This window comes from Akebia trifoliata, chromosome 3, assembly GCF_017979445.1.
Source record: "Akebia trifoliata isolate Shusen 1 chromosome 3, ASM1797944v1, whole genome shotgun sequence".
NCBI classification, from domain to species: Eukaryota; Viridiplantae; Streptophyta; class Magnoliopsida; order Ranunculales; family Lardizabalaceae; genus Akebia; species Akebia trifoliata.
This window is the reverse complement of record NC_141377.1, coordinates 12,041,962-12,067,986: the sequence shown is the minus strand read 5'-3', so window position 1 is coordinate 12,067,986 and position 26,025 is coordinate 12,041,962. Positions and strand designations below refer to the sequence as shown.

Sequence of the window (26,025 nt, the reverse complement as noted above, 5' to 3'; positions counted from 1 at the left end):
TTAACAAAACTTATTATTTATTTTTAAATCGTAGAATGTGCTTCGTTTAGTTCTAAAATCACGCCAAGACTCTCATGGTTTGATGTGTTCTCATATTATTTTAATATTGATTCATGGGTGGGTTAATAGAATTGAAGAATAAGTGAAAAACCCGAAAGAAATGACGAAAAATCAAAATTTTGCAAAATCTGAAACTTTTTTATGGTTCCACCATCTTTGAGTATGGTCCCACCGTGATCCATCATCCAAAAGCACAATTTTTTTTCAAAAACTACACCTTATTTTTACCTTGAACTCTCCTTCACTTGTAGGTCATTTATTTCATTAAAAACATTTTCATTAAAGTAAATGTCCTCTTTAATTTTTTTACTTTCTATTTATTTTAAGTTCTTTAATGTAATTGAGGTTTTACCCCCCATTTTGGAACAATGGGAATGGTTTTAAAATCCAAATCTCAAAGGATCAAAATTCGAATTTTGGTTTCACGAATAAAACGTAAATTTCGACGTTTTCGTTAGATTTTCAAAAATGAATATCTTTTTCATTACTTTGAATTAGGCAATAAAATTACATGATGTCGAATCTCGTGTTCAAGGCTTTTATTTTCAAAAATTCGTTTTCAATTTCAAGAACTTTGAAAATTTGAGTTTCCGACACTTAATCAAATTTTTACCAGTTTTCACTATTTTAACAACTTTGGTTCCATGCATCGTCAGGACCCCGTTTCGAATAAACTTTGATAGTTATTTTATTGAATAAACAAAATAACTTTGATTTAAAATTCGGATTTTTCATAGGATGACGATCGATTTAAAATTCAGATTTCTTATGGGTTGGGATTTGATTTAAAATTCAGATTTTTCATGAGTTAGTGAATCAATTAATTTTCGTTCTCTTCATGAAATTGGTGAGTCGATTCGCTAAATTTTTGTGATAAAAAGATGCACATTATTTCTTATTATGTCATGTGAGCCTCAGAATTTTGAGTATGAAATTTAGGTTTTTTCCATTTTTATTTCCAATGCACAAAAAATTGGAAAATCATCACCATAAAATTCAATTGGCTATTCTGACATAAAAAGATGATGTTTGGGCTTGAACCCTTGGACCTTGGAATTTGACCTTTACCTTGGTCTCTACAAAATAACCCTAGGACAATTAATCTATTAGTTTGACCATAGCCTTCTTCTATTTACCATATGATAGTCTTGGATTATAGTAGAGACATATCATCTTGATCAGACAGGTTCAATACCTAACACCTTTCGAAACCCGTAACTCAACCCCTTGCCTATTTCTTTAGTCATAAATCGACCCTATTCCATGTTAGAGTTATTTTTGGTTCCTAGATTTAAATTAGGTGGCGACTCCCAATCGCAGAAAATTTTTCAATTCAACAAATACTTTTTATTTATTATGAAAAGTGTCGAGGTGCTTTCACCTGGCTATTCACGGAACGTGACAAGTAGATGAATAATCATCTGCTTCTGAAAGAAATCAAAGAATTTCTTTAAAATCCTACAAAATCAATTTATTTTATTTTTCTGACAAATGGTCAAAACTTTATCTGGGTTTGACGCCTACTCAAAGGTCCACTAAAGATTAGAAATTGGTGAAGAAACCAAAAAAAATGTTTTTTTTGTCCCTTCCAAGAGAACGGAAAATAAAGAAATGATTGATATGAACAAGATAATTACGTATTTACAAAATACCGACTCATTTCATTTTATTTCACTAGATCTAGGATGTGATGTAGTTCCGAAGGATGAATCAAATATAGACAGTTCCAATAAGATATTATTCTTGAACCAAAATCTTTTTTTTTTTTCCTCTATTCGAGGATCGGAATAGTGAGGATACACATTACACCCCGATTTTGAATTAGAAGAGAGATTTCACAAAATGGAAGATCTGTTCAATCTATCAATAATCGAGTCGAATCTGGTGTATCATAAGGGATTTTCCTTTTCTATTGATTCATACAGATTGGATAAAAAAATTACTTTTATGAGGTATTTGAAAACGCCCTCTATCCGTGGGTGTGGATCCGCTGTTATTTTTTTGGGAGTCGCCACCTAGTTTTGTGGTCTAGGTACCAAAAACAATGACTCTAAACGGATAAGAAATACTAAACTACAAAAAGATCATGGGTATGGGAATCAAGTTACGGGACTGGAAGGTGTTAGGTACCATTCCCATTAAGCGAAAACCGGTCTCATTCTTCCCAAAGACTTATATTACAAAATAGCCTAGATCTGGAATAAATAAGAATTTACCTTTTCTAAGGGATTTTTTTTTCTATTGATTCCTACGCATTGGATAAAAAAATTCTTTTATGAGGTATTTGAAAATGCCCTCTATCCGTGTGTGTGGATCCGTTGTTATTTTTTTTGGAATCGCCACCTAGTTTATGGTCTATGTACCAAAACCAATGACTCTAAATGAATAAGAAATACTAAACTACAAAAAGATCATGAGTATGAGAATCAGGTTACGGGACTGGAAGGTGTTAGGCACCAATCCCGCTATGCGAAAGTCGGTCTCTACTCTTCCTAAAGACTTACATTGCAAGATAGCTTAGATCTGGAATAAATGAGAATTTACCTTTATTTTTACCTAAGTGATTGCGATGGTCAATTCCTTCAAAAATTGGCGGAGAGCATTCCTCGTGTGAATCTTCTTACTTTATCTTTGTTGCTAGATCTGCCTTTGATCTTCGAGATGAGACTTTCTTTTCTTAGATCTGAATGTTTTACTGACTTGTCGGGGTGTTTTTAAAAGTTTCTATGTGTTTTTTAAGTTGAAAATTATGGTTCAAGTTTAGGTATGAACTTGTGGCTTCCAATTTAGGATTTTTGGGAAGTATTTAGAAAGTTTTTTGCCTTGATTTTCTAAGATTTCTCTTGACCTATGAAATTAAATGATAGAGATTCATTTTTAAAGAGTTTTATAATAAGATTAAGGTTTAATTAGGTTTCTTAGAGATAAGGTTTATCTCTAACTAATTTGTTAAGTTGTTTAGATTAGGATAATATTTTAGATAAGTTTTATTTGAATTTTGAATTTTTTTATTTACGTAGAATAAGAATTCTTTTAATTTTTAGAACCCCCCTAAATGAAGGGTTCTTTATTAAATTATATTTTTAATTCTTTAGGACCCCCGATAGAGGGTTCTTTATTAAATATCATGTAGGCCCTATTTAAGTAAATGAGCAATCACTTAAAATTCAGCATGCGGGCTTAATTAATTGATTTGATTTATTCAAAAATTTTAATTTGATTTATTAAGATTTTACTTTACGTTAATTAATGTTTAATTATTAGTTTCAAAATTTTAAATTTTAGGATTGGAAAATTATCATTTTACCCTCAATGAGAATTTTTGCATTGAGAGGTTGTTTTCAATATTTGTAATCATTTTTTCGTAAAGAATTTAATGAGAGTATTGGTTTGTGTCACTTATGCATTTTTGACGTGAAATGATAGTGAAACCCTATGAGGGATAATTTTATAATTTTGTCAAATTTCTTGAAAATAGACAAGATAATTTATTTGATTTTAGTTTGTTGTTTTATGTGTTAGAAAGAGTTTTCCTAAGTGTAATATAAGCTTTAGGGTGTTCTGATGTAAGGAGTATTTTGGTAATTTGATCATTTTTTGATGATTTTTTTTTGTAAAATTTCTTTTTGTCTGAAAATGATAATTTCTATGTTTTTAGATCATATTTTCTTAACGTAGCATGGTTTCTAAAGTTTACTTATTTGAAATATTTCATCCGAACTTTTGAAACACATCTAGTAACAACTAAAAATATTAGAATATTCATCCATCATTGGGAACCGTCGCAATCGAGTTGATAAGTTAATTAATCAGGCAAGTGCAAAAATGAGTTATCTACAATATTCAACTCTTAAGGATGATTCAAAAAGAAATCTTTATTGATTCCACCTCTTATTTTTTTATAAAGAGAGTAAATCTTTTTATCGAAGGTTTAGAAAAAATCAATTTGGATCTCCTATGGGAATGATTTGGAAGATCTAAAACAAAAAACAATGGTATTTGCTAACAACATAATGGGGGAAACTAATCAATATAGATTGATCCAAAATCTGATTCAAATCTAATATAGCATGTATGGGTACATAAGAAATGAATCGAATCGATTCTTTTTAATGAATAGGTCCGATCGTAATTTCAAATATGGAATTCAAAGGGATCAAATAGGAAATGATATTCTGAATCATAAAACTATAATGTAAACACTATCAAATCATCTTAGTCCACTCCGAATCGATCATAGGGCCAATGCACATGTGTAGCTACCCTGACCCGACTACTTAGTCAACTCTAGAGAGGGACATCGACTTGTCCTCTCGAACCATAGGAACTTCCTCACAATCATCATCAATTTGGAAACTCGAAGCCATCTTTGCCCCATTTACGAAAAGGACTCCCCATAGATGTCTACTACTTTGTATATCTTGTTTCCAACCACTCGTCAAGATCTTGAAAATACCATGTATCACTTTATTTTCCATCAGACAATATAACTCACCTTACTTTTCTCCTTATTAGGATCATACAACCACATGTGATTTTCATAACTCCACCTCTAACTGAATATCTACAACCCATGGAGTCCAACCTACCAAGTGGTATTAATTTTTTTTGCATATTTGGGACAAAAGTCACACTACCCAAAAATGCGTATCACTCCATCAAATATTTTGATTTTTACCATACCAATTCTTGTGACATCACAAACAAATCCATCACCCAAAGAGGCCACACCTGTCTTCCTTTCTTGGAATGTATCAAAATAATCTTTCCTAAAGCATATGTGAATAAAACAACCTATTAATCTACTAATCATTGGAGAAAGTATGCTTACTTTTGGATATTTTGAGAACATTTCCATAGTAATCTTCATATCCATCTCCACTTTCCACTGCAATAGTCACATTACTAGAACTATTCCTACTTTATTTTTGTTTCTTTATTGTACAAACCGAACAATCCTTCTTGGTGTGATCATATTCCTTACAATATTAAAATTGTATGTTGCACTTCCCCTTTGATTTGGATATACTCCTACTATTTTCATATCCCTTATCCAAACTCGTTCCTCACTGATTCCTTTCACGAACAATTAATCAATCATTGACCATTACCTTTAAGATTGGGCCTTCTTCTAATATTATTTGATAGGAGCGTTGTTTTTACCTCTTCTAACTTCACTTTATCCTTCTCATATAGAAGTATTGCCACCAGATTTTTGTAGGAATCTGAAAGCGATGTAAGAAACATAAAGGCATTGTCTTCTTCCTCCAACTTAACATCAAGTTTGTGCAGTTGATACAATATCTTTTGAACAAATTCATGTGTTCATGGATATTCGCACCCTCTCTCTTCTTTAAGGTATGCAATTGACTTTTAAGGAATAACTTGTTAGTCAAGTTCTTGCCCATTTAAAGATTTTTTAACTTCTCCCAAAGTTCTAATGTCGATTGTTCCTCCATAACGTTAAACAAAACGTTATCTGCAAGACAAAGTCGAATTGTAGTAACCATTCTCGCATCAATTTGCATCCGTCATCTTCTCTAATTTATCGGACTTCCCTTTCAAAACTCTAGCCAGGCCTTATTGAACCAGTATATTCTCACCCTTATTTGCCAAAAATAAAAATTACTACTTTCATCGAATCTCTTGACATCGAACTCTTCATTTCGATCGTATTAAACCATAGTTTTGTGGCACGTTCCCCTACAATAATCTAGATAAAAGAAATTTCTAAAATACAATCAATCTCTCTGTACGAACCTGATCGCTTTGATATCAATTTTTGTGAATTTGAAGATCCCTATTCAACACGATTATGAAGAAAATAAGAAAGAACACCAAGATTAACGTTTTTCGGCAACTATGTCTATGTCCACGAATAGATCCAATCTTCTTCACTAACAAATATTCACTCAAGTTTTTAACACAAAACCAAACCCCGAAACCCTTGTACACCCCTTTGCTTTTTTGTCGCAAATCCTAGAAGAAGAAAACCCAATTCTTAAAATATTTCAAAACATTACTAAATATAAGATTCCAATATAGGAATTTATCCTAACCATTAGATTAAACTCAAATCTAACAGTTATGATAAAATGCACATAAATATAACAACAAAAAGAGTAGAAAATGATGTAACGAATTGAGAGCAAATTGTATTGCATAGCATTCGTTATATGAAGGTGCCACTGAGCTAAATTAGCTAAGTGGTAAGGCTTGAGGAGAGTTGATTCCAGGACATCTAGATTCAAATCCCGTTGAACTCACCTTCACCACCATTAACTACTAACCCCTTCCTTATCTAGCTGAAAAAAAAAAAAAATCTCCTCTCTCTCTCTCTCTCTCTCTCTCTCTCATTCAAAATTAGAGACCTAATGTCATTTTCTTAGATTTAGACATCTCATCCCTGTTTACAGGGGAAAAAGCCCACAAATTAAATGAACCTCGCTCTTAAAAATTATAGAAATCTCCTCAACTTCACAAAATTATAAAATGTTCCATTAGCTTTCTAAAATTATACAACTACTCTCTAAAATTTTAAAAATTATACATTACCACAAATACACAAAAATGAACTGAGCCAAATTTATCACATAACATGAAACCCACTTGGTGACAATCAACCAGAACGAAACTAGAAGCCATTCTCCAAGCATCGCAAAGGATAAATAATGTAGCTTGACCCACCGAATAACATATTCATCCTCCATCTCCATGTGAGATTACACCAATCAACTCAATAATCATCGTCAACAAATATTGTACACTCGAGCATGATACTCAACCTTCAAGATTCTTTTCATTTTTCCCGAGCATGTTACTTTATCTCTTCAACTTTCAAATATGGCAATATTCTACTACTTAGTAAGGGCCATGGTTTTAATACTTGTTTTGACATCTCATCTCGTTCAACAATAAGAAAAATGAATCATAGTTTTAAATCTCATTTGATACGTTTGACTTGTCTATCACTCTCGTTGGTGGACGATACCAAGACATATTTGATGAGTCGTCTTAATCTCGGACGAGATTTAAAAAAATGGTAGGGGCTGTTTGAAAATTTGAAAGCTTGTGCAATTCTTCCTAGAACTCTTTTGACACGAAATCACACGCTTAGGTCCAAATCTCACAAACCTTGAAATTTGCAAAATTTTACAAAAATACCCTCTTAATTGAATTACAATTAGAGACAATGTGATGTATAAAACCAAGCTTTATTTATTTACTTTTTTCTTGTAATTATTATTATTAGTCGGGCTTCTGTGTCAATGGCCTTAAACCATTAGCTTAAATGGTTAAGAGTGGTAAACCCAAGTCAAATAAGTACACGGAGTTATTTGGGCATAATTTTAAGCTAATAATAATCTGCCAAATGCACTTGGGTTACACTCTTCATATTTCATAAAGGATACAAATGCATGGACATATATACATTTGAATAATGATGAATGTATGCGGTACAATTTTCGAATTTAAAGTTCTTTATATAGATAACTTTATCATAACAACTTAGAAACCTACTAAAATATTAAAAATTAATATTCCTAACATATATATAACATAATAACTTTTTAATCCAATTGCAATTCAATTTGAATACTTCTAAACATGTCTAATTAGAGTCTAAATAATAAAAACAAATTAAAAACTAATAAAGAATTGTATCCTTAACATAACTATAAAATTGAAATCATACTAGAACTAGAAATAGAAATTCTACAACTCTAACTAGAATTGTAGATGTTCTACATCAGTTCGCTCTACTTGAAAAGAATTTGTCCTCGAGTTAACTAATGGTAATTAGTGAGAATTTGGTGCATGTATCAAACAAATCTTATACATTGAAAATCCTCGAGATAGCCATGCCATTAGGAAGATCATTAACATAAACATTGTCATTAATTTTTCACATAACCTTGAATGGTCCAATTTTCTTTTACTTTAATTTGTTGTACATACCTACTGGAAATCTCTCCTTGCGAAGATGAATCATAACCATGTCACTCTCTTTGAAAATCTTTAGCCAACGATGTTTGTTAGCAATAGCTTTATACTTGCTAACTGATTCCTCAAACTAGTTTTTGACATTAGCATGAACGGAAGTCATCTTTTCAACCATGATCTGCACTAACTCTCATACCAGATAATTTTGATAGTGGAACTAAATCCAACATGTATGTAGGAAGTCGACCGTATACAATCACAATGGTTTTTCAATAGAGCTATTAACCACATTATTATATGCAAACTCAGCTCAGATAAGAGCAAGATCCCTCTATTTAGGATTCTCACTAAACAAACTCCACAAAATATTGCTCAAGATTCAGTTTACCACCTTTGTCCGACCATCTGTCTGTGGATGACACGTACTACTAAACTGTAATGATGTATCCAATGGTTTCATTGCTTCTTGACATTTCCTTTGGGAATGGAATTTTAAAATAATATGCATATTTGATTATTTGTCTAGTAACCGAGTTATTCTGTTGTATGTAATTGAACCAGATCTGTCACGCATTGGATCTTCAGGCAATCAAACGTTTTTGTATGGAGCTCAATTAAACACAATCTTGAGGTCACAATAAAAATATATACATCTATATAAGTTCTATAATAATCAACAAAAGACAATCTATCCTTTTAACAAAATCCCAAATACAACAATAGATTACAGGGCCGAGGGTGTTAACAAAAGTATTTTCTGAGAGACCATCATCCAAACCCTCAACCCATTGAAAGCAACATATATATAGAGTGTTTCTAGATTTTTGGTGCCAAACAAAATAATATATTTACTGTACATATACGCATGGAGAAACATGCACCAAGAGGCTGAAGAATTAGCTTTTCTCAAGCTTCTTTCCTCGTTATCCTGTCATGTGGGTAAGAGAAAAATTAAAATTAAAAGAAAAAAAATTTATACAAATTCGAAAATAATTTGCAAGTAATATTCCTATAACTGTTGCCTCCAACGTTTAAAAACTCATCTCAAGGAAATATTTTGGTCAAGAGAGCAAGCGAGACAGATTCGACCTAAACATTTTGGGACATTCAAATACAATCTGAAAACCTGCAATGTTACAGGTCAATATTTCTTTCTGCTCTCGACCAAAACCAGAATACTCCACCCAAACATTCCGAAATAGAACGAAACTTTGAACCATGTTGCCTTATATCTGTTTTAAGATATCCTTCAAAAGCGTTTATTATTTGTCAAGCAGTAACAAGACATCTAATCTAAATGCAGGCTTTCTCATAAAAGCAGTATTTGAATGAGAGCGGAGTGGGAGGAGAACAGGTAGGCAGCAAAAGGTCTCTGGACTGCACCACAGTTCGTCACTCCAAAGTTTGGGGAACCCACAGATAAGAAAAATGGGGCCATAATAATTGCTCTAACACAGTAAGAAAAATGCCAAACAATGTTTACAAAAACAATTTAGAGCATCATTAATTAGTGTTAGATGCTAGGAAAAGTTTCCAATTCTTTTTTTTTTTTTCTATTCTGCGTGAGTTGAGCATGACATTCTCACCTGAAGCAGTTGATTCCCAGGGCAGCGGTGATTTCGTGGATGACTGATGTGGCAAAGTACAAGTAGAGTGCAACTGATTTCACGAAAAAAAAAAATGTGAGGCACCCAATATGATTACAGGAAATATCTAAATAGAGAAATAGAAAGATAGTTTTAATTAACACTGATAAAAATGCCAAAAATAAAAATAATAACTCTCTAGGAGCTTGATTCAATAACTGCGAGCTTCTCAATATATGCCAACCAATCCACCCCCAGCCCCCAACACAAACACACAATAATAAATAAATAAATGATAAAAATAAAATAAGTGGTTTACCTGTGAAGACACAATAACCAAGAAGAACCAAGCGCTCATCAATTAAAGGAACCCTGCCACAAAAGGGGGGCAATCAAAGAGGCCGTAAGAGGAAAACTAGTCATTTATTGAACTCCAAAGTTCCAAATTAAAAAAAACTCTTAACATACCCGCCGCTGATTCTGGCAGTGAGCGCATTTCCAATGGCAAAAGGGAGATACAAAAGTGACTGGACAAAATGGCAAACTGAAGTTAGTTTCCTGATGCATTTGTGACAAATATATCCAATACTGTCAGACTATCTTGAAAAAAATCAGTCCATTCCAAAACTTCTACTCCATGTATTGAAAAATGTTTGGCACCATGTTTGGTTTATTATATATATATACATATAGGGTCAGGTTCGGCAGCCAACGCATTTGTCCTATATGGCTTAAGAGTTTCGCATTGGGCTGATTTTTTGTGAGGATGATCTCTATGATGAGATCCTCACAAAAAATCAACCCAATCTGAAACTTCTAACCCCATCAAAAGTGGTTAAGAATTGTGGACTGTCGATTTTTTACCGATAATTTGTAAACCTCTTTTAATGGATTTAGAAGTTTCAGATTGGGCTGGTTTTTAGTGAGGATGATCTCCTCACCCTAGAGATCATCCTCACAATCAGCTCAATCCGAAACTTTTAAGCCATATAGGACAACTGCATTGGCTCCCTAACGTTGGCTGCCAAACACCACCCATATATTGGCCACCCTGACTTTTAAATCCATGATTTACACTAAAACACTCCCTGGTAATGTTATCAGCCTCCTGTTTACGAGCCCAAACCATCTCAAAAGACATTTTATTGGTAAAATGCTCCATCAAGGTCATATTCTCTTACTAGTGCATCAATGTCATATTTTTCTTGATTTAAGCCCAAAGTTCGTGATATAATCGTGAATTCGTGATTTAATCATAAAGTTCATAGAAGTCATGTCTTATTGAAAATTTGCAACTAAAGTGATTAAATCAATGAAAAAAAAATCAAGATTTAATTGCTCCTTTTTCAGTAAGTCTGAGACTTGTGTGACTATTGGATGATGGACAACAGCACCCATTACAATGAACCCATCTAAAAGAGTTAAGGAAAAACCCCAAACAACACTACCATGATAAGATCCTTCGACGGTGACTAGTTGCAAGAACGAGTTTATTCTTTAATACATTCAGGATTGTCTTCAAAATCCATCAGCTTGAAGGATCCAACCAACCGAGAATTACTTGGATCCAATTTTTGCATCTTTCCTTGATTTTATTTATTCTTGATGGGGGCATCACCGATCATGAGCCTATCCTAGTTAGGCCATATTTTAGTTTTGGAGTTCTATTTTATTTTAGTTATTATGAAGTTGATTAAAGTTAAGTACTATTCACGTCACTTTTATTTAAACCTTATTTTGAGGGGTCAAAAATTGTCGTATTATTATGTTGCTTATCTAATGAGCTCAAGATTTGGCGATTCCGATGAATTTTGAAAATGTTATAGTCAAAATATTGATAATGTATCAATTTTATATAGGATTGGCTTATTAAGGTCAAAATTGTCAATGTTTAAGTCAAGTTAGGATTCGTAGATAGGATTTCTTTATATATATTGTATTAGGATTTATTTACATAAATTTTATGGAATAAAAAATTAGTTTCTTTCAATGGAGTTTCTTTGATTGACTTCTCCATTATTCTTGGTGTGATACCAAGAAACCCTTGGTGTGATACCATGGTTCTATCCTTCTATCCCTTTGTTTTTTTCTAATAATCTTTTTTCTTTATCCTTGATTTTCTTGAACTTGAGAACTCTTAAATTCTTGATTCTTAAAGTCCCTTTTCCTCAACCTCTGACGCCTTCTTTTACCTTATAAAAATAAATCCCTAATTGCAATTGCAAAACGTCAAAACTAAACCCCACAACCCAAACCTTTTTGGGTTTACCCTAAACCTTTACGTTAACCCTATCATGGCCCAAATCATTAACCCACTCCCAAATCAAATTCCCTACCCTTGAATTATATGTTCTTCCATCTTGTCCTGTATCAATTCTCTTCTCCTTAGATCATGTCCATCAATGAAGCTTTGGTGCAGTGCGTGATGAATCAGTAGTGAATATAATGTGTCTGATGAAATACCCAAAAGAGAGAACAGATGCAATAGGATTTCGCTAGTAATGTCACCAAACCGCCAGTGAAATAACAACGTAACAAGATCTGTGTGCTCAATAGAGCTTGTGCTCTGATATCATGTGAAAATTTGAAAATCTATTGATTCTTCATTAATGAATAATGATTAACCCTAATAGGATTTATATAGAAGAATCCCAATTATATCTAATCAAATCTAAAAAAATGTATCCTAATCTCTAATTAATTGAGTTAATCCAAAAATATGATTTGGTGTATTACAATACACCTCATACATTACTTCATAACTTAATACTAACGTAAGGTTCCAAGAAGTACCCGAGGACGATAAAGGGCGCACATCCTATGTTATTCTTTCAGCAACAAGTCTCACATGAGATCATATCACCAACAAGGATAAATCTACTAAGAATTTTTCTTGCCGGAGAACTCCAAAGAATGATATTTGTGGAATATTAAAGGTGTTTTTTCTTCCGAAAGATTAAACATTATTTATAGGTAGCAGTATCGTAAAACCATATGCCACCGTGAGATCTGAAAAAAACAAAATATACTAAAAATTGTTTTCAGAATTATTTGGTTAGTCGCAACATACCACACACATTCCAGTTTTCAAGCCCTTGGGTTCGTCACACAAATGAGCCAGAATCATCCTTCCCTGCCAATACATAAATATTCCTTCTTAGACTATCAACTGAAAATGGAGAACAATAATTTGCCATGACAATGCTCATTAAGAGATATGAATGTGCAATGCACAATAACATAACATGCTCCCAAATCAAAATCCTTTGAAAAGCAAACAATAAAAGCAGTAGGCGGCATGGAACTTCATAGGAAGCAAGAAAAAAAAAAGCATTCTTAAATATGTTCATCCTGTGAAGGGACAATAGACTCGTGCAACGAGAAAAGAGAGAAAACTGAAGTAGAGTATGATCTTGGTCAACAAGTAGATGTACATGTAGAAATCAATTAATGGTTAACAATTACTCATGTAGATTCAACAGGTTTCAATCATATCTAATGGTCCACCTAGTGTTTGAAACATTCCACGGACATCTAAGTTCCACATTCTTTTTATTAGTGAAATTTCATTGACAAGAGGACAATAAGTCCGCAAAAACAAGAGCAAACTAAAATCTCCATGTACTAACAGCATCCCACCTAAACAAAAAAATCTTCAAAAAACAACCCTCTGAAGTCCTTAAGACTGGTTACACCAAAAAAAAACAGCAAACCAAGAAGGTTGAAAATTAACTCTTGCACGGAGCTTTCTTCCCCATCAAAAGTGCGACCATTCCTTTCTTTCCACAAGCCCCAACAAATTGCAAAGGGCAAAAATTTTCCATAAAATCTTCCACCTGCCAAAAATAGAGATGGTCTTCCAACAAAGCAAGAGCGAGGCAAACAAGTGGGGTTGACACCGAGAGACGTTAAACAGAGAGAGAAAATAAGACCATACACCATGAGCCATCTCACAATGAATAAGAAGATGATCCACTGAATCCCCACTCGATTTAGACATACAACAATAATCCAACAGAACAAGACCCCTACGTCTTAAAAGATCAATCGTAGGAAGCTTATTCAAAGCCGCCAACCAAATGAAAAAAGAGATTTTGGGAGGCACTTTGGACGACCTGATGAAGGAAGCCGGGAAGCAAGGGTCATGATTCCATTCAAGCAACGAATAGAAAGACCTGATCAAAAATCGCCCGTCAAGACTGCCTTTCCAAATTTGACGGTCCGCTCTATCTAGGGAAGGACCGGTTGCAACAAGCAAGTCAATGATAACGGCTGCATCTCCAATCTTCTAGTCGTTCAATCTCCTTCTGAGCTCGAGATCCCAAGAAACACCCCTCTCGTTTGGAACCAGGAAAGCAGAACCAAACATTCTTTTCCTCAAGGGCAATGAATACAACCCAAGGAACAAACTCAGCAATGGGGACTCACTGCACTAACAATCCTCCCAAAAGCGGATACAGTCCCCTCCCCACCTCATAACAAATATGCTCCCCTGCGGCTGAACCCAAACTAGAAATACCTAAACACCACGCCCGTACGGCACTCTACTCAGCTTACACTCCCACCCCAAAGGATCCTCAAACTTCGAGGCAATTATCATCCTCAATAACTCCTCATTGCCAAACCACCAACACCACTTGCCCATCAAAGCTTGATTCACTAACCTAAACCTCCTAATACCAAGGCCACTTCACCATACAGTTATCAGATTGATATTTGTTATTGGAGATTCTGCTTCATAGTCCACCCATGCAATTTGTAGACATAACACTTCATAGGCACCACCTCTCATTTCTTTGTACCAGTCTTTCTCTCAAGAATAAAATAGTGTACTTAAAAAGAATAGAGAATGATGTATTAATTTCATCAAAATTGACACAACTTTTCAAAAATATTAATAATAAAAACTTCAACTCTTTCACCCACAACAGCCCATGAACACTAGAAAACGCGACTTTACCTAGGAAGCGATTAAACATAGAAATTAAAGCTATAAGCATGGTGAGGTAGGGGGCCTCAAATGAAAAAAATAATTTAACCACCAAGAAAATAGAGTCAACAAAATGGAAACATCAGTAAATTCCTATGTGATACATATGTTCTAACCCAACCCACATTTTGTCAATGAGGCAACCCTCCTTAATCCTGGAACTTCTGCTATACTCATCTAATTAAATTAATAGAGTTCCTTCCATCACTTGAGGGATTTCCACTCAGTTTAAGTACCAAATTTCCAATCCCTACGTTTGACTCACTTGCAGACTTGTCCAAATCAGGCTCAAATCACTGACAAACACTCCCTTCTCTTCTCTTAATAGTCTCACCGGTCTCACAATGTTCTATATTATCTAGACAACTACCATGAGACGTAATCACCAAAGTAAAAAGTACCTTGTATCAGTTCAATCCATCTATCAATTGGCTCCTCCACACTCTTTAGCAACTTACCATTCCTAATTTCAATAAAACACTAAAATTTCTCCACACAGTTGATCTTTCACACAATCCTACATTCTTACTAGCAAATGTTGTAAATGCAGCACAGAACAAAGAGTGCAAAATATATAGAAAATATAACAACAGACAAACCTAGAGAAGATTCATTTAACTATTTAAATAGTTTAAAACAAAATTCAAATGTTTGTCCAAGCATAGATATATTACCACAAGGTATCCAAACGCAAGACCAGTTCCCAATATAACTAAATGCGGATAGTTTCCTATGAGATCAGATGGAGACAAGTAATCCCTGCACAAAGAATCACATTTTGTATTGAAATGGATATGCTACACGAAAAGTTGGGCATGTTTAGAAGAAATATTAGAATCATACCATAGTAGAACTGCTCCAAGAAGCAAAGCGAAAGGGTAAAGCTGGCAAGAAACTGATGAATGAGTTATGTGATTAAGAAACTCGCACGAAAATATTAAACAAAAAATACTAATACCATTGCTAATGCCAGAAGCATGCTTCCTTTTCTTGCTTGAACAACCTTATAGACATTCTGAACACTGCAACACACATGAAAATAAGTAATCTCAAAGTGACCTTTGCTTAAAAAACAGCTATGAGGTAATGGCATCAAGCTATGACAAGCATCATGATCATCATTAAAGCCTTATCCCAAAAATTCAGGGTCAGCTGAATGAATCTTGTTTCTCCATTCAATTTATGTCTCCTTCCATGTTCTACGTATTCTATTGTCTTCACATTCATGCTCAACACATCAATCCATGTCCTTTTTGGTCTTTAACTCGCTCTTTTAGAACCTTAAATGTTTGTTCCTTATGCGACTAATTGTATGTTGTGTCATACCCAATAGAATGACCATAATTCTAGTGAGCTACGACAAGCACTAACAGATAGTGAGATAAGTACACTAGACATCATTCATAACTCATAATTCAATGTCAAGATAATGCAAAAAATAAAGATTGGTTGTTCTAATCTCTTTCTAATGTTCCACTATCAATACTGAGATAAAGACTCAAAACACCTGGTACCAATGTCTTGTTGCGACAAAATAGGTATAAAAGGGGATTTGAATGACCAGATATAATATATATTGAGATGCAAACAGCCACATAAATAAACAAGGGCATAAATAAACTTTCAACCATTTGGAATACAAAAAGAAACTTACTTGAACATGACTGTCGGTATAACACCAAAAGCAGTAAAAGCAAATAAGACAACTCTGTACATTGGGATTCCTGATATTAAAGGAAAAGGATTGCATGTCAAATTTCTGGATATGTATGTACAAAACACGAAGAGCAAAAAGTAGAGATTGAAGAACTCCAAAAAAATAAAGGTAATCTGGAAATATGAATTATCAAAAAATTTCAATATAAAGACAGAAGTAATGAAACATCACTACCCAAATATTTTAAAGGATATGAAATAAACTCTTGAACCACCAATATCAGATGCTTTGGTAACTTAGCAATGGCTTGTGAGTTTGCCTCCTATCAGCACTGGTATCCTCTTTGGGATAAGGGCGGAGAAGTGGAAAGACAATAAAGTTAGAGAGTATTATTGGAAAGAGGGGAGAAGAGGAAAGGCAACATACAAAGTTGAAGGGTATTCTTGGAAAAATGGGGTAGAAGAGGAAAGGCAACATACAAAGTTGAAGGGTATTCTTGGAAAAATGGGGTAGAAGAGGAAAAAAAATTGAAAAGTTATCCTCAAGATTCGCGACGAGATTAAATCCCAACCGGAGGTGGGGGACAACTATCCTGTTCTATTATATAGATGTATATATCCATCCAATCAGTTGACCACCCGTGTAAGAGGTATCCTTGACCAAATGATGATACATATGGGTATGAATCCTAAGAATCGGGAAAATAATTTGTTTATTTATAATAGAAGACTTAAAAATGTAGTGTCGTAACATTAAAATTCATGATAGTTGTACAGGTGATTTCGTCTTACCTCTATCAACTCTACCCTGATGGAATGCTCCTTGCCCCTGTCACTTGTGAGCATCGGCGTCGTACCTACCAAAACTCCTCCGACGATCAAGTTAGATTTTACAGAAGAATATTCAGTGTTCTCTGTTGATTGAAAAGCGAATCCTTATTTCTCTCTATCTTTGTTCTATTTATAGGCCTTTCCCCTGAATCAAGGTTCCTAATCTCATTCCTCTAAATTTAGGATCAGATCATGGAAGATCCCATGATCTGTGGAATCACAACCGAAATGGAATCGTTCCTTTTTTGGTTCCCTAATTCTTGGTGTCCCTCCTTAATCTCCAAAGATTAGATTCGCCACGCATACCTCGCTTTCCTTGCTCTGACGTCAGAGCAGGAACCTAACCTTGCCCTGTCCTGCAGCTAAGCAAGACTAGGCTGCATGGTTGGCCTAGGTACCATTTTCGCGAAGTCCTGTCTAAGTCACCTTTCAGCCAGGATCTAGACACATATTCGGCTCAGACCTATTACAGCTTTTATCCTCTACAATTACCCTCTCGAGAAAGCGCGAAGCTTTGCGGCTTAATTGCAGTCATTACGTCCGTTATCCTAACATTAATGAGCCATCTTTTCATCTGTGCGAGCCGAACTAGTCTTACACGTGTCCCACTACATCTCTACATTAATCCCTAGCCACAGGTTACAACATTTGAGTTTTCAAACGTATGCACCATTTCATTTAATTCCCTCTCTCCTATTTGCATTATAAACAAGTGAGTTATTGAAAAATCAAATTCTTCTATCGTCTTCTCACTGTGAACTTACTCTTTGGATTTTCTTGTTTAAGCTTTATCTCTTACCTTCCAATTTCTCTAACGGCTTTCAACACTGCACAACTTTGACAAAACTACAAACTACCTCTTTGTGTGTCGATCAAGGTCTACAATGACCCTATAGAGCGTCGTGACGGGGAGATTATGGTGTACGCAAGTCAAATTCATGTTGGCCTTTGTTTCCCAATTTCTTCCTTCTTAAGGCGGGGTCTTGAGCAAGATCAACAGGGCCTCAGGTCAGATGACGAGGAATTTCTATCATCTGATCGAGAGGGTAGAAGCCCTGAAGGTGACTCATCGGGATTTCCTCTCCTGTTACACCTTGAAGGCAACTCCTACTAACTGGGACACTATTCAATATCCTCAAAGTCTACTGGGCAGGCTTCGGTTCAGGGGCATCACAACTCTAACAAGGATTAGCACAAGGACCCCCTGATCATTTTTTAGCAGTAGTGAGTTTGGCCCCAACTTTGTTCATGAGGGATTTAGAGTCCCCCAAACCTTCCAGGGTAAGTTTTGACCTTAATCATTTTATTTTCTTTTCATGCTCTGCTCTGTTGTGAAATTCTTTGTCTAACCATTCTCTACTTGGGCCTTTCCTCAAAATCCACTACTCTAGTCGCTGCTGAAGCCCAAAAGGAGCAGCGTAACAAGCAACGGCAGAAGGAGAAGAAAAAGAAAAAGACCACCATTGCACAATCAACGGTTAGGGCATTACAGCCTGCTCTGGCTCAACCCTTACGCCTCCTAGCCAATTGAACCACCCCAACCTGCTCTTCCCATCGAGCAGGTTGCAGAGAACTCTAGGCAATCCCAGTCTGCTCATTCTACCGAGTAGGTTGCGAAAAACTCCGCCTCACCCCCATCTTTTCCACCCAACCAGGGAAGATGTTGGCACTTTTAACCTTCCCTTAAAATAGGGTTATGGGGATCATTCTACCACTGCCTCTCATTCCACCGCCCCAACCCTTTCCACCTTTGATCTCACCAACCCCAACACCCTAAGCATTAATCTCACCCAATTTGTCCTTCTTTTAGAACTTCCTACCGTTACTCATCTTCCTCAGACCCGTAACTTCAGGGTCCCTGAGCTAAGGAAAAAAGAAGCACATTCGCACCGAGGATGAACTGGTTCCTGAAGGAAGCCCAAGGGAGACTAGATCCAAGTGCTCCAAGGTGGGCAAGCCGATAAGAAGGCAGTCGACAAGGCTAAGGTTTTTGCTGATCATCCTCAGCAATGGAGGCGACTAAGGCTAAGAGATGAAGGTGCTCAATCTTCCGAGCAACCTATAAAGTTGATTAATTATAACACTCCTCTGGAGGGTCTGATTTTCGTTGGCTTGGGAGAGTAAACCAACTGTAGGGAGGAGCTGAGAGGGGGGACCTTCACTCTCTCTTTCGATCTAGGAAGGGTCTGGTCCTTAATGACACAACGCCCTTAAGGACCCCTAGTCCGCCGCTTCTTTGATCTTTCATGTCCTGCTCCCCATGGTTATGGAGGAAGTTGTCACCTTCGTAGACAAGGGCGGTGTTGAGCAGCTTATGGGGCAGTTTTGTCAGGGCTTCTACCAGGTAATTTCAAATTTCCTTTATCCTTCCTTTTGGTTTTTCCTAGCCTCCTCTGCTCAAGTTGTTGAGGAGAGGGTTGAAGCTCTTCAAGGCGCTCTGACGCACACCGAGAAGGAGTTTGGGGAGTTGGAAGCCAAGCACACCGAGTTTTCCCTGGAATTGGATAACTCCAAAGAGCGCATCCAGATGAGGGATGCTGAAATCGAAGACCTGAAAGGTTCCCCCTTATGGAGAGAAAGGCCGCACTGGCCACCCTTCAGACCGAGCTGGAGAAAAAAGTCCGCTCAACTGTGACCAACAAGTTGTGGAGGCTGCTCAAAAGGATAAGGACAAACAAGCCACTAAGGACCGTAACGAGACCATGAGACAATTGCACCGAATGAAACAAGACAACATCCGGATCAAGGACGAAGCCACTCTCACGAGCTACAAATGTGTTTTCTAAGATGCCAAGGAGACCTTTCGGATAGAAGATGCTTAGACAAAAGTTGTTGAAGATTTTTCGCGTCCCCTCTTTCCAATTCTTTGACCTTGTGAGACTAGATTTGTGGTTCTTGGTAGGATTGTTCCTCGGCCTCTTATTGAGGAGGTCAATTAGCCTGCTCGTGAGCCGAATGTCGTCCTTTCTGATGGTGACTCCGTTCAACTGGTCGTTGAGGTAAATGGGGCAGCTATTTCTATTCCTCTGCCAAATCAGGAAGCCAACCCCACTCCACGAGTCAACCCTCCCCAGCCTGCCAACTCTACTCAACCCGTCGGTCTCATTCAGCTAGCCGATCTTACTCAGCAGGCCAATCTCACCCACAGTCCGACCTCACTTAGCCAACCAATCTTCAAAAGCAAGATGACCCTCCTCATTGGTAAAGGCATTTTTTTTTATGCTTTCCTTAAATCGTTTCTTTTAACCCTCAATTGGGGCTTCCTTTGTAACAGCTTCTTTTACTTAATGAAAACAAAAATTTTCACATTTTTGTCTGTTTTAATCTCAGCTCGATCGAATTGATTCTACAATCCTTAATCTGATCTCATTTTTCTTCATTCAAATTTTTTATGAGGACAAAAATTGATCTCAAGCAAGCATCACCTTAGTCTAACATTTTAGACAAGCAACCTAACCCCCTCAACCCATCTATCTTCCCAAGTGTTTTCTCTATCATCGTTGCAAAGGAAACACTTAATAGTTTGATGGTTTGAGGGTCATGATAGGCTTAAGATTGTTTCCCTTTGGTTTCATTTCCTCTCAGGATTACCTAGGTCAACCAAGGCCATGAGCCTCACGGGGCTGAACTTCTCATTTAGTCACTAGGATTGTGTTATTACTTAAGATAGCATAGGTCACTCGGGACCTAGAGCCACATAAGGCTGAACTACACAATAGCCATTACGGTTGTACTACCATTCAGAATAGCAAAGGTCACTCGGAAACTTGAGCCACACAGGGCTAAACTACAAAATAGCCATTAGGATTGTACTGCCACTCAGGACAGTAAAGGTCACTCGGCATCCTGAGCAACACAGGCCTGAACTACACAATAACCACTAGGGTTGTACTGCCACTCAAGACAGGAAAGGTCACTTGGGACCCTAAGCCAAAAAGGGTAGAACTACACAATAGCCACTAGGGTTGTGATGCCCTTCGGAACAACAAAGAACACTTGAGACCTTGAACCACACAGGGTTGCACTACACAACAGCCACTAGGGTTGTGCTACCACTTAAGACAATGGAGATCACTAGGGACCCTGAGCCACATAAAGCTAAACTACACAATAGCCACTCAGGGCCGAACTACATAATAGCCATTAAGGCTATGCTGCCACTCAGGACAGTAGAGGTCACTTGGGACCCTGAGCCACACAAGGCTGAACTACACAATAGTCATTAGGGTTGTGTTGCCACTTAGGACAATGGAGATCACTTGGGACCCTGAGCCACACAGGGTTGAACTACACCGAGCTACGTGGATCATCCTCCAGTTTGATATACTTTTATGCTCTCTAGGCCAATTCGGCCAAAGTCGTTGACCTACTCTTCACCATTGATTAGTACAACCCAGAGTCTGGGGCCAGTGCATTTCTGAATGCCACGACGACAGTATTCTCATCGCAACTCTCCATAGCCATTGCTTTCTCTCTAAATCTTCTCATAAAATCCCTGATATGTTGAGCAGAGTGTTTACACCCCTACCTTGCTTCCTGTTGATGTACTGAGTGACGAATGTCATGCAGAGTTCCTCAAAGGAAGCAATGCTTCCATTGGGCAACGTGTGGAACCAAGTCAATGCGTTTCCTTGTAAAATAGAAGGGAAGAGCCTACACATCAAAGCTTTGTTTCCTTCCCCATAATGTTAACATTTGTCGGAAGTGATACAAGTATTCCACTAGGTCCTTCAAACCAATGTAAGAAGTAAAACAGGGCGCAACAAATTTTTTCGGCATCTCTACCACCAGGATCTCAACTGTAAAAGGGGATTTCTGGATTCCCCTGACAACCTACGCAACAGCCAATCTGACTTTTACGTTCTTTACAACTTCATTCTCCTTCCATATCATATCTCTGATTTCCTCTTTGGTAAAACCTACTAGCGTATCGATTTGAGTTGCTGTAGCAGTAACAACTTCAATATCTCCTTCCATCTAGAAGCTCTGGACCCAAAGCTACCTTCCGAAACTCGATCTTTCTCGTTTTCAACCTGACACCCAGGTTGATCTCGTCTCTCCTTCTGTTGAACCTCCAGACACTAGTGCAGAGTTTGATTCTCCTTAACCAAAGTATCCATCTTTCGTTGCCTGCCACCACTTCATCTCGTTGATCTAATTCATCAACAAAGACTCGATCGAGGGAGCAGTAGGAGGTAGAGGTAAATTAACTTTTGTAGAACATGTGGGTCTCACCATTGTCTTCCTTCATAAATAAATCTCCTGGCAAAGATGATTCCCACAGAAAGCACCAAAGATGTAGAGGTGATTTCGTCTTACCGCTATCAACTCTGCCTTGCCGCCCTGATGGAATGCTCCTTGCTCTTGTCGCTTATGAGCACCAGTGTGGTACCTGCCAAAACTCCTCTGACGATCAAGTTAGATTTTGCAAAAGAATATTTAGTGTTCTTTGTTGATCAAAAAGAGAAGAACCCCATCTTCTCTCGATTTTTGCTCTATTTATAGGTATTTCCTCCGAATCAGGGGTTCCTAATCTCATTCCTCTAAATTCGGGATCAAATCATGGACGATCCCATGATCTGTGGAATCACAACCGAAATGGAATCATTCCTTTTTTGGTTCCCTGATTCTCGGGGTCCCTCGATATTCGAAGATCAGATCCGCCGTGCTTACCTCGTTTTCCCTGCTTTGACGTCAGAGTAGGAATTTATCCTTGTCCTATCCTGCAGCTAAGTAGGACTGGGTTGCATAACTGATTTGGGTACCACTTTCGCGGAGTCCTATCTAACTCACCTTTCAATCAGGATCTAGACACTTGTTCGACTCAAACCTTTTAACACTTTTATCATCTACAGTAGCATATCTAGGCAGTAAACATAAATATGTAGAATATCTTAGTGCATCAGTGTGAATTAGTAAACAAAAGTGTGATTTCTTTAGTATAAATAGGAGTAGGGCCAAAGAGCTTTAACATAATATTCCCAAGTTACTTATGCTTTACAATAAGGCATCAATGTGTATCGTTGTGAATCATGGATTTACCAGTTTTTTGATATTTTAAACTATGTGGAAGTAGACATCAGCATTACAATTTCATGATCAATATGGCAACAAAATATTTCAAGAAAACATTTAACAATTAGTTTAGTGCCAAATTAATTCTTAATAGAAATTTTCCATATTGAAGATATTCTTACCATGAAGGTATTAAATTTTGATTTCGATGACCATTTCGGTCATCCTGAAAATGGAAATATTTCAACCAGTGTTGAAATCAATACAATTATCAAGTAAATGATGGAAATACTATGAAATGATGGAAATGTAGAAAGTTTTTCATGAAATTGTAGAAAATGATAAAACACTCATAATTAATCAAACAATAATAAATAATCATATGAATTGTGGAAATGAAGATCAATGACGTTTTGCTACACGTTCACGTAAGTATCTTATAGTCTGAAACCTAAAACAACTATATGCTTCATGGAAATGAAAATGATGTCACAACAAGTATAAATACCTTAATATGTAACTCACTTTCTTAAATGAACAAATTATTATGTACTTCATTCTCCCATTATCATAAAGTATAAAAAAAATACACTCTTGCATTATCATATTATTTTGTATCTTTTAAATATGTATTAAAAAGTTTCTAATTTATCTAACCAATTAGAACATGAAGGATTATACATGCATACTTGCATGAATATTTCGATTAATCGAAAATTTACTATTCATCAAAATATTTCAACCGAAATATTGTTTTTATAACTACAATTCGATTATTTCGGTCAAAATTCACCATTCACCGAAATATTTCACGAAATGAATAGTGATCTCCATCAAAATATATACATAAAAGAAATTGTTAGTTAAATTTTGTGTCGGACCTTGTGGAAATGGAAATATTTCGGTATATTTCATGGAAATTTATCGAAATTTAATACCATGCTCACCATAAATAAATGGTATCCAACTCAGAAAGGGAATAGACTTCCCGAAGGGTTGACTCCACCAATCCGCACCTGAAAAGGAAAGGAATCAACTATCTAAGGAATAAGACAACCGTAAACTCAAATGCATTAAGTTAGATTAGGACTGAACTAAAATGTAATGATAAAATATTAGAGGGATGAATTGGAACGATAATTAAATTTAAGGGGCATACCGACAATTGCTGTAAAAAAATGGGCCATATAAATCAGCATGAGGCCTTCTGTAGGTCCATTTATTGCCGGGAGAATAAGTGAATTGGTGAAAAAGCTGGAACAATTACAACATAATCATTTAATACACTAACTTAACTTCCAACAATGCAGTTCACATGAAAGTAAATGGCGGTAATAATCAATTCACGTGTGTGTGTGTGTGGTGTGGGGTGTGTGGATTGTGGGTGCATGGGATGTATGTGGGTGTGGGTGTGTGGGTCAAATGCAAGGGGAGAGAGAGGGGGAGGAGGGAACCAGTATGTCCCCTCAAACGATTACATCTACAAAACATGGAACGGTGAAAGCATGAGAAAGGAACTTAGTAGAAACAAACATTCTTTTTCTTTTCTTGTTTCTTTTTTCGTTTTTGACAGGTAAAAGGTTAGTGGTTAGCAAGGTGAAGTTGGGTTAAGGGGATTTGAACCTAGGACATGGGAACAACACTCCACACATCTTACTAACTTAGCTAAGTTGGCACTTCCAGAAACAAAAATTCTTAATCACTACATGCAGCAGGAATGTACTCAACAAGTATTCAGAATCCTGAAATTTCTGCTTGGGTAGTCCTACAGATGCCTCTCCGTTTGATGCAACTTACGGAAATTATTGCTATTAAGAACTATTTTCTAATCAAGCCAACCAAAGGAATATATAAATGCATCAGCAAAAGAAAACACATTGGGCTGTGATGATGACTAGTGAATTAATAAATAGATTCTAACAATTACAAATAAACAAGAAGTTTAAACATAATGAAAAATGTTAATTTTTAGATCTATGAAATGATAGAAAACCTTCCAACTGACAAAACAACCAAATAATCAACCCCAGCTAATAGGAGGCAGTGAAGACCGACCAAATGCAAAAGTGTGCAAGGTTCACAACGCACCCTACTACTCAATAGTGATGTTACTAACCTAATCCTATTTACCAAATAACTACTCAAAAAAAAAACACCATTAAATTACTTAAATGGCTTACTCCAAACACACCTGTGTGTGTGTGTGTGTGTGAGTGGGTGTGTGGGTGGGGGGATATGGAACTCAAAAACACAATTCTATGCGTGCTCTTTCTAAAGTTAGTTGGTGGCCAAAGAGAATGTCAGCCGGCCTTATTCTAATTAGTGTGAATCCCTAATGCCTTTTTCCACGGGCCAGGCTATTTGCACCCACCTAAAGAATATTTTGGGTGGGATGTACTAGAGAAAGTGGGTGCAGTGAGCATAAAGGTGGGCACAAATAGAATGGCTTTTTTATGACTGAGTATGCGCATTTGTTAAGAAACAGAAGCAGAAGAATACACAAAGATTCAATCACAAGGCCAAGGTGGCAAACTAGACAGGAAGCAATAAAGATGCCTACAAAACCCACAAGGAAAAAACCCAAAGAAATACAGCAAGAGGACTGCCTCTTAACAGTCAAGGGAGGCTCGATTGACAAGGACTCTCATATGAAATCGAAATCCTCAAACACCACACCAAAAACTCGTTATGAAGCTTTGACCAGAATTACATGACTTTGATCTATTCCAAGGACTTCTCCACATTCTCAAAGCATCTTTTGCATTTTTCCTTCAAATGGTTCCAGCATAGAGAAAATGGAAGCTTCCCTCACACAGCAAATAGTCGAGAACACTGATCTATAAAGAACACAAGGACACAATAGACATAGACCAAAGCACCTTCCAAAAGATTGAGCTATTAGAACACACATGCTCCCATCTAAAAAACAGAGTCATCGAAAAA

At 36.4% G+C, this 26,025-nt stretch overlaps 1 protein-coding gene across 2 annotated transcripts in view; it reads right to left on the bottom strand.

The window, feature by feature from the left end:
- Positions 1–8,630: 8,630 nt before the first annotated feature.
- LOC147405999 (choline/ethanolaminephosphotransferase 1-like) overlaps positions 8,631–26,025 on the bottom strand; it is a 37,060-nt gene continuing 19,665 nt past the window's right edge. For both annotated transcript variants that reach the window (XM_086433915.1, XM_086433914.1), the window contains 11 exons: positions 24,242–24,336; positions 24,030–24,098; positions 16,235–16,304; positions 15,539–15,602; positions 15,424–15,464; positions 15,255–15,339; positions 12,661–12,723; positions 10,059–10,117; positions 9,910–9,962; positions 9,591–9,663; positions 8,631–8,932 (listed from right to left, as the gene is read on the bottom strand). In XM_086433915.1, the coding sequence (XP_086290041.1) occupies positions 8,911–8,932; positions 9,591–9,663; positions 9,910–9,962; positions 10,059–10,117; positions 12,661–12,723; positions 15,255–15,339; positions 15,424–15,464; positions 15,539–15,602; positions 16,235–16,304; positions 24,030–24,098; positions 24,242–24,336 (694 nt within the window). In that variant the 3' untranslated portion in view covers positions 8,631–8,910. The remainder of the gene's footprint in view (positions 8,933–9,590; positions 9,664–9,909; positions 9,963–10,058; positions 10,118–12,660; positions 12,724–15,254; positions 15,340–15,423; positions 15,465–15,538; positions 15,603–16,234; positions 16,305–24,029; positions 24,099–24,241; positions 24,337–26,025) is intronic.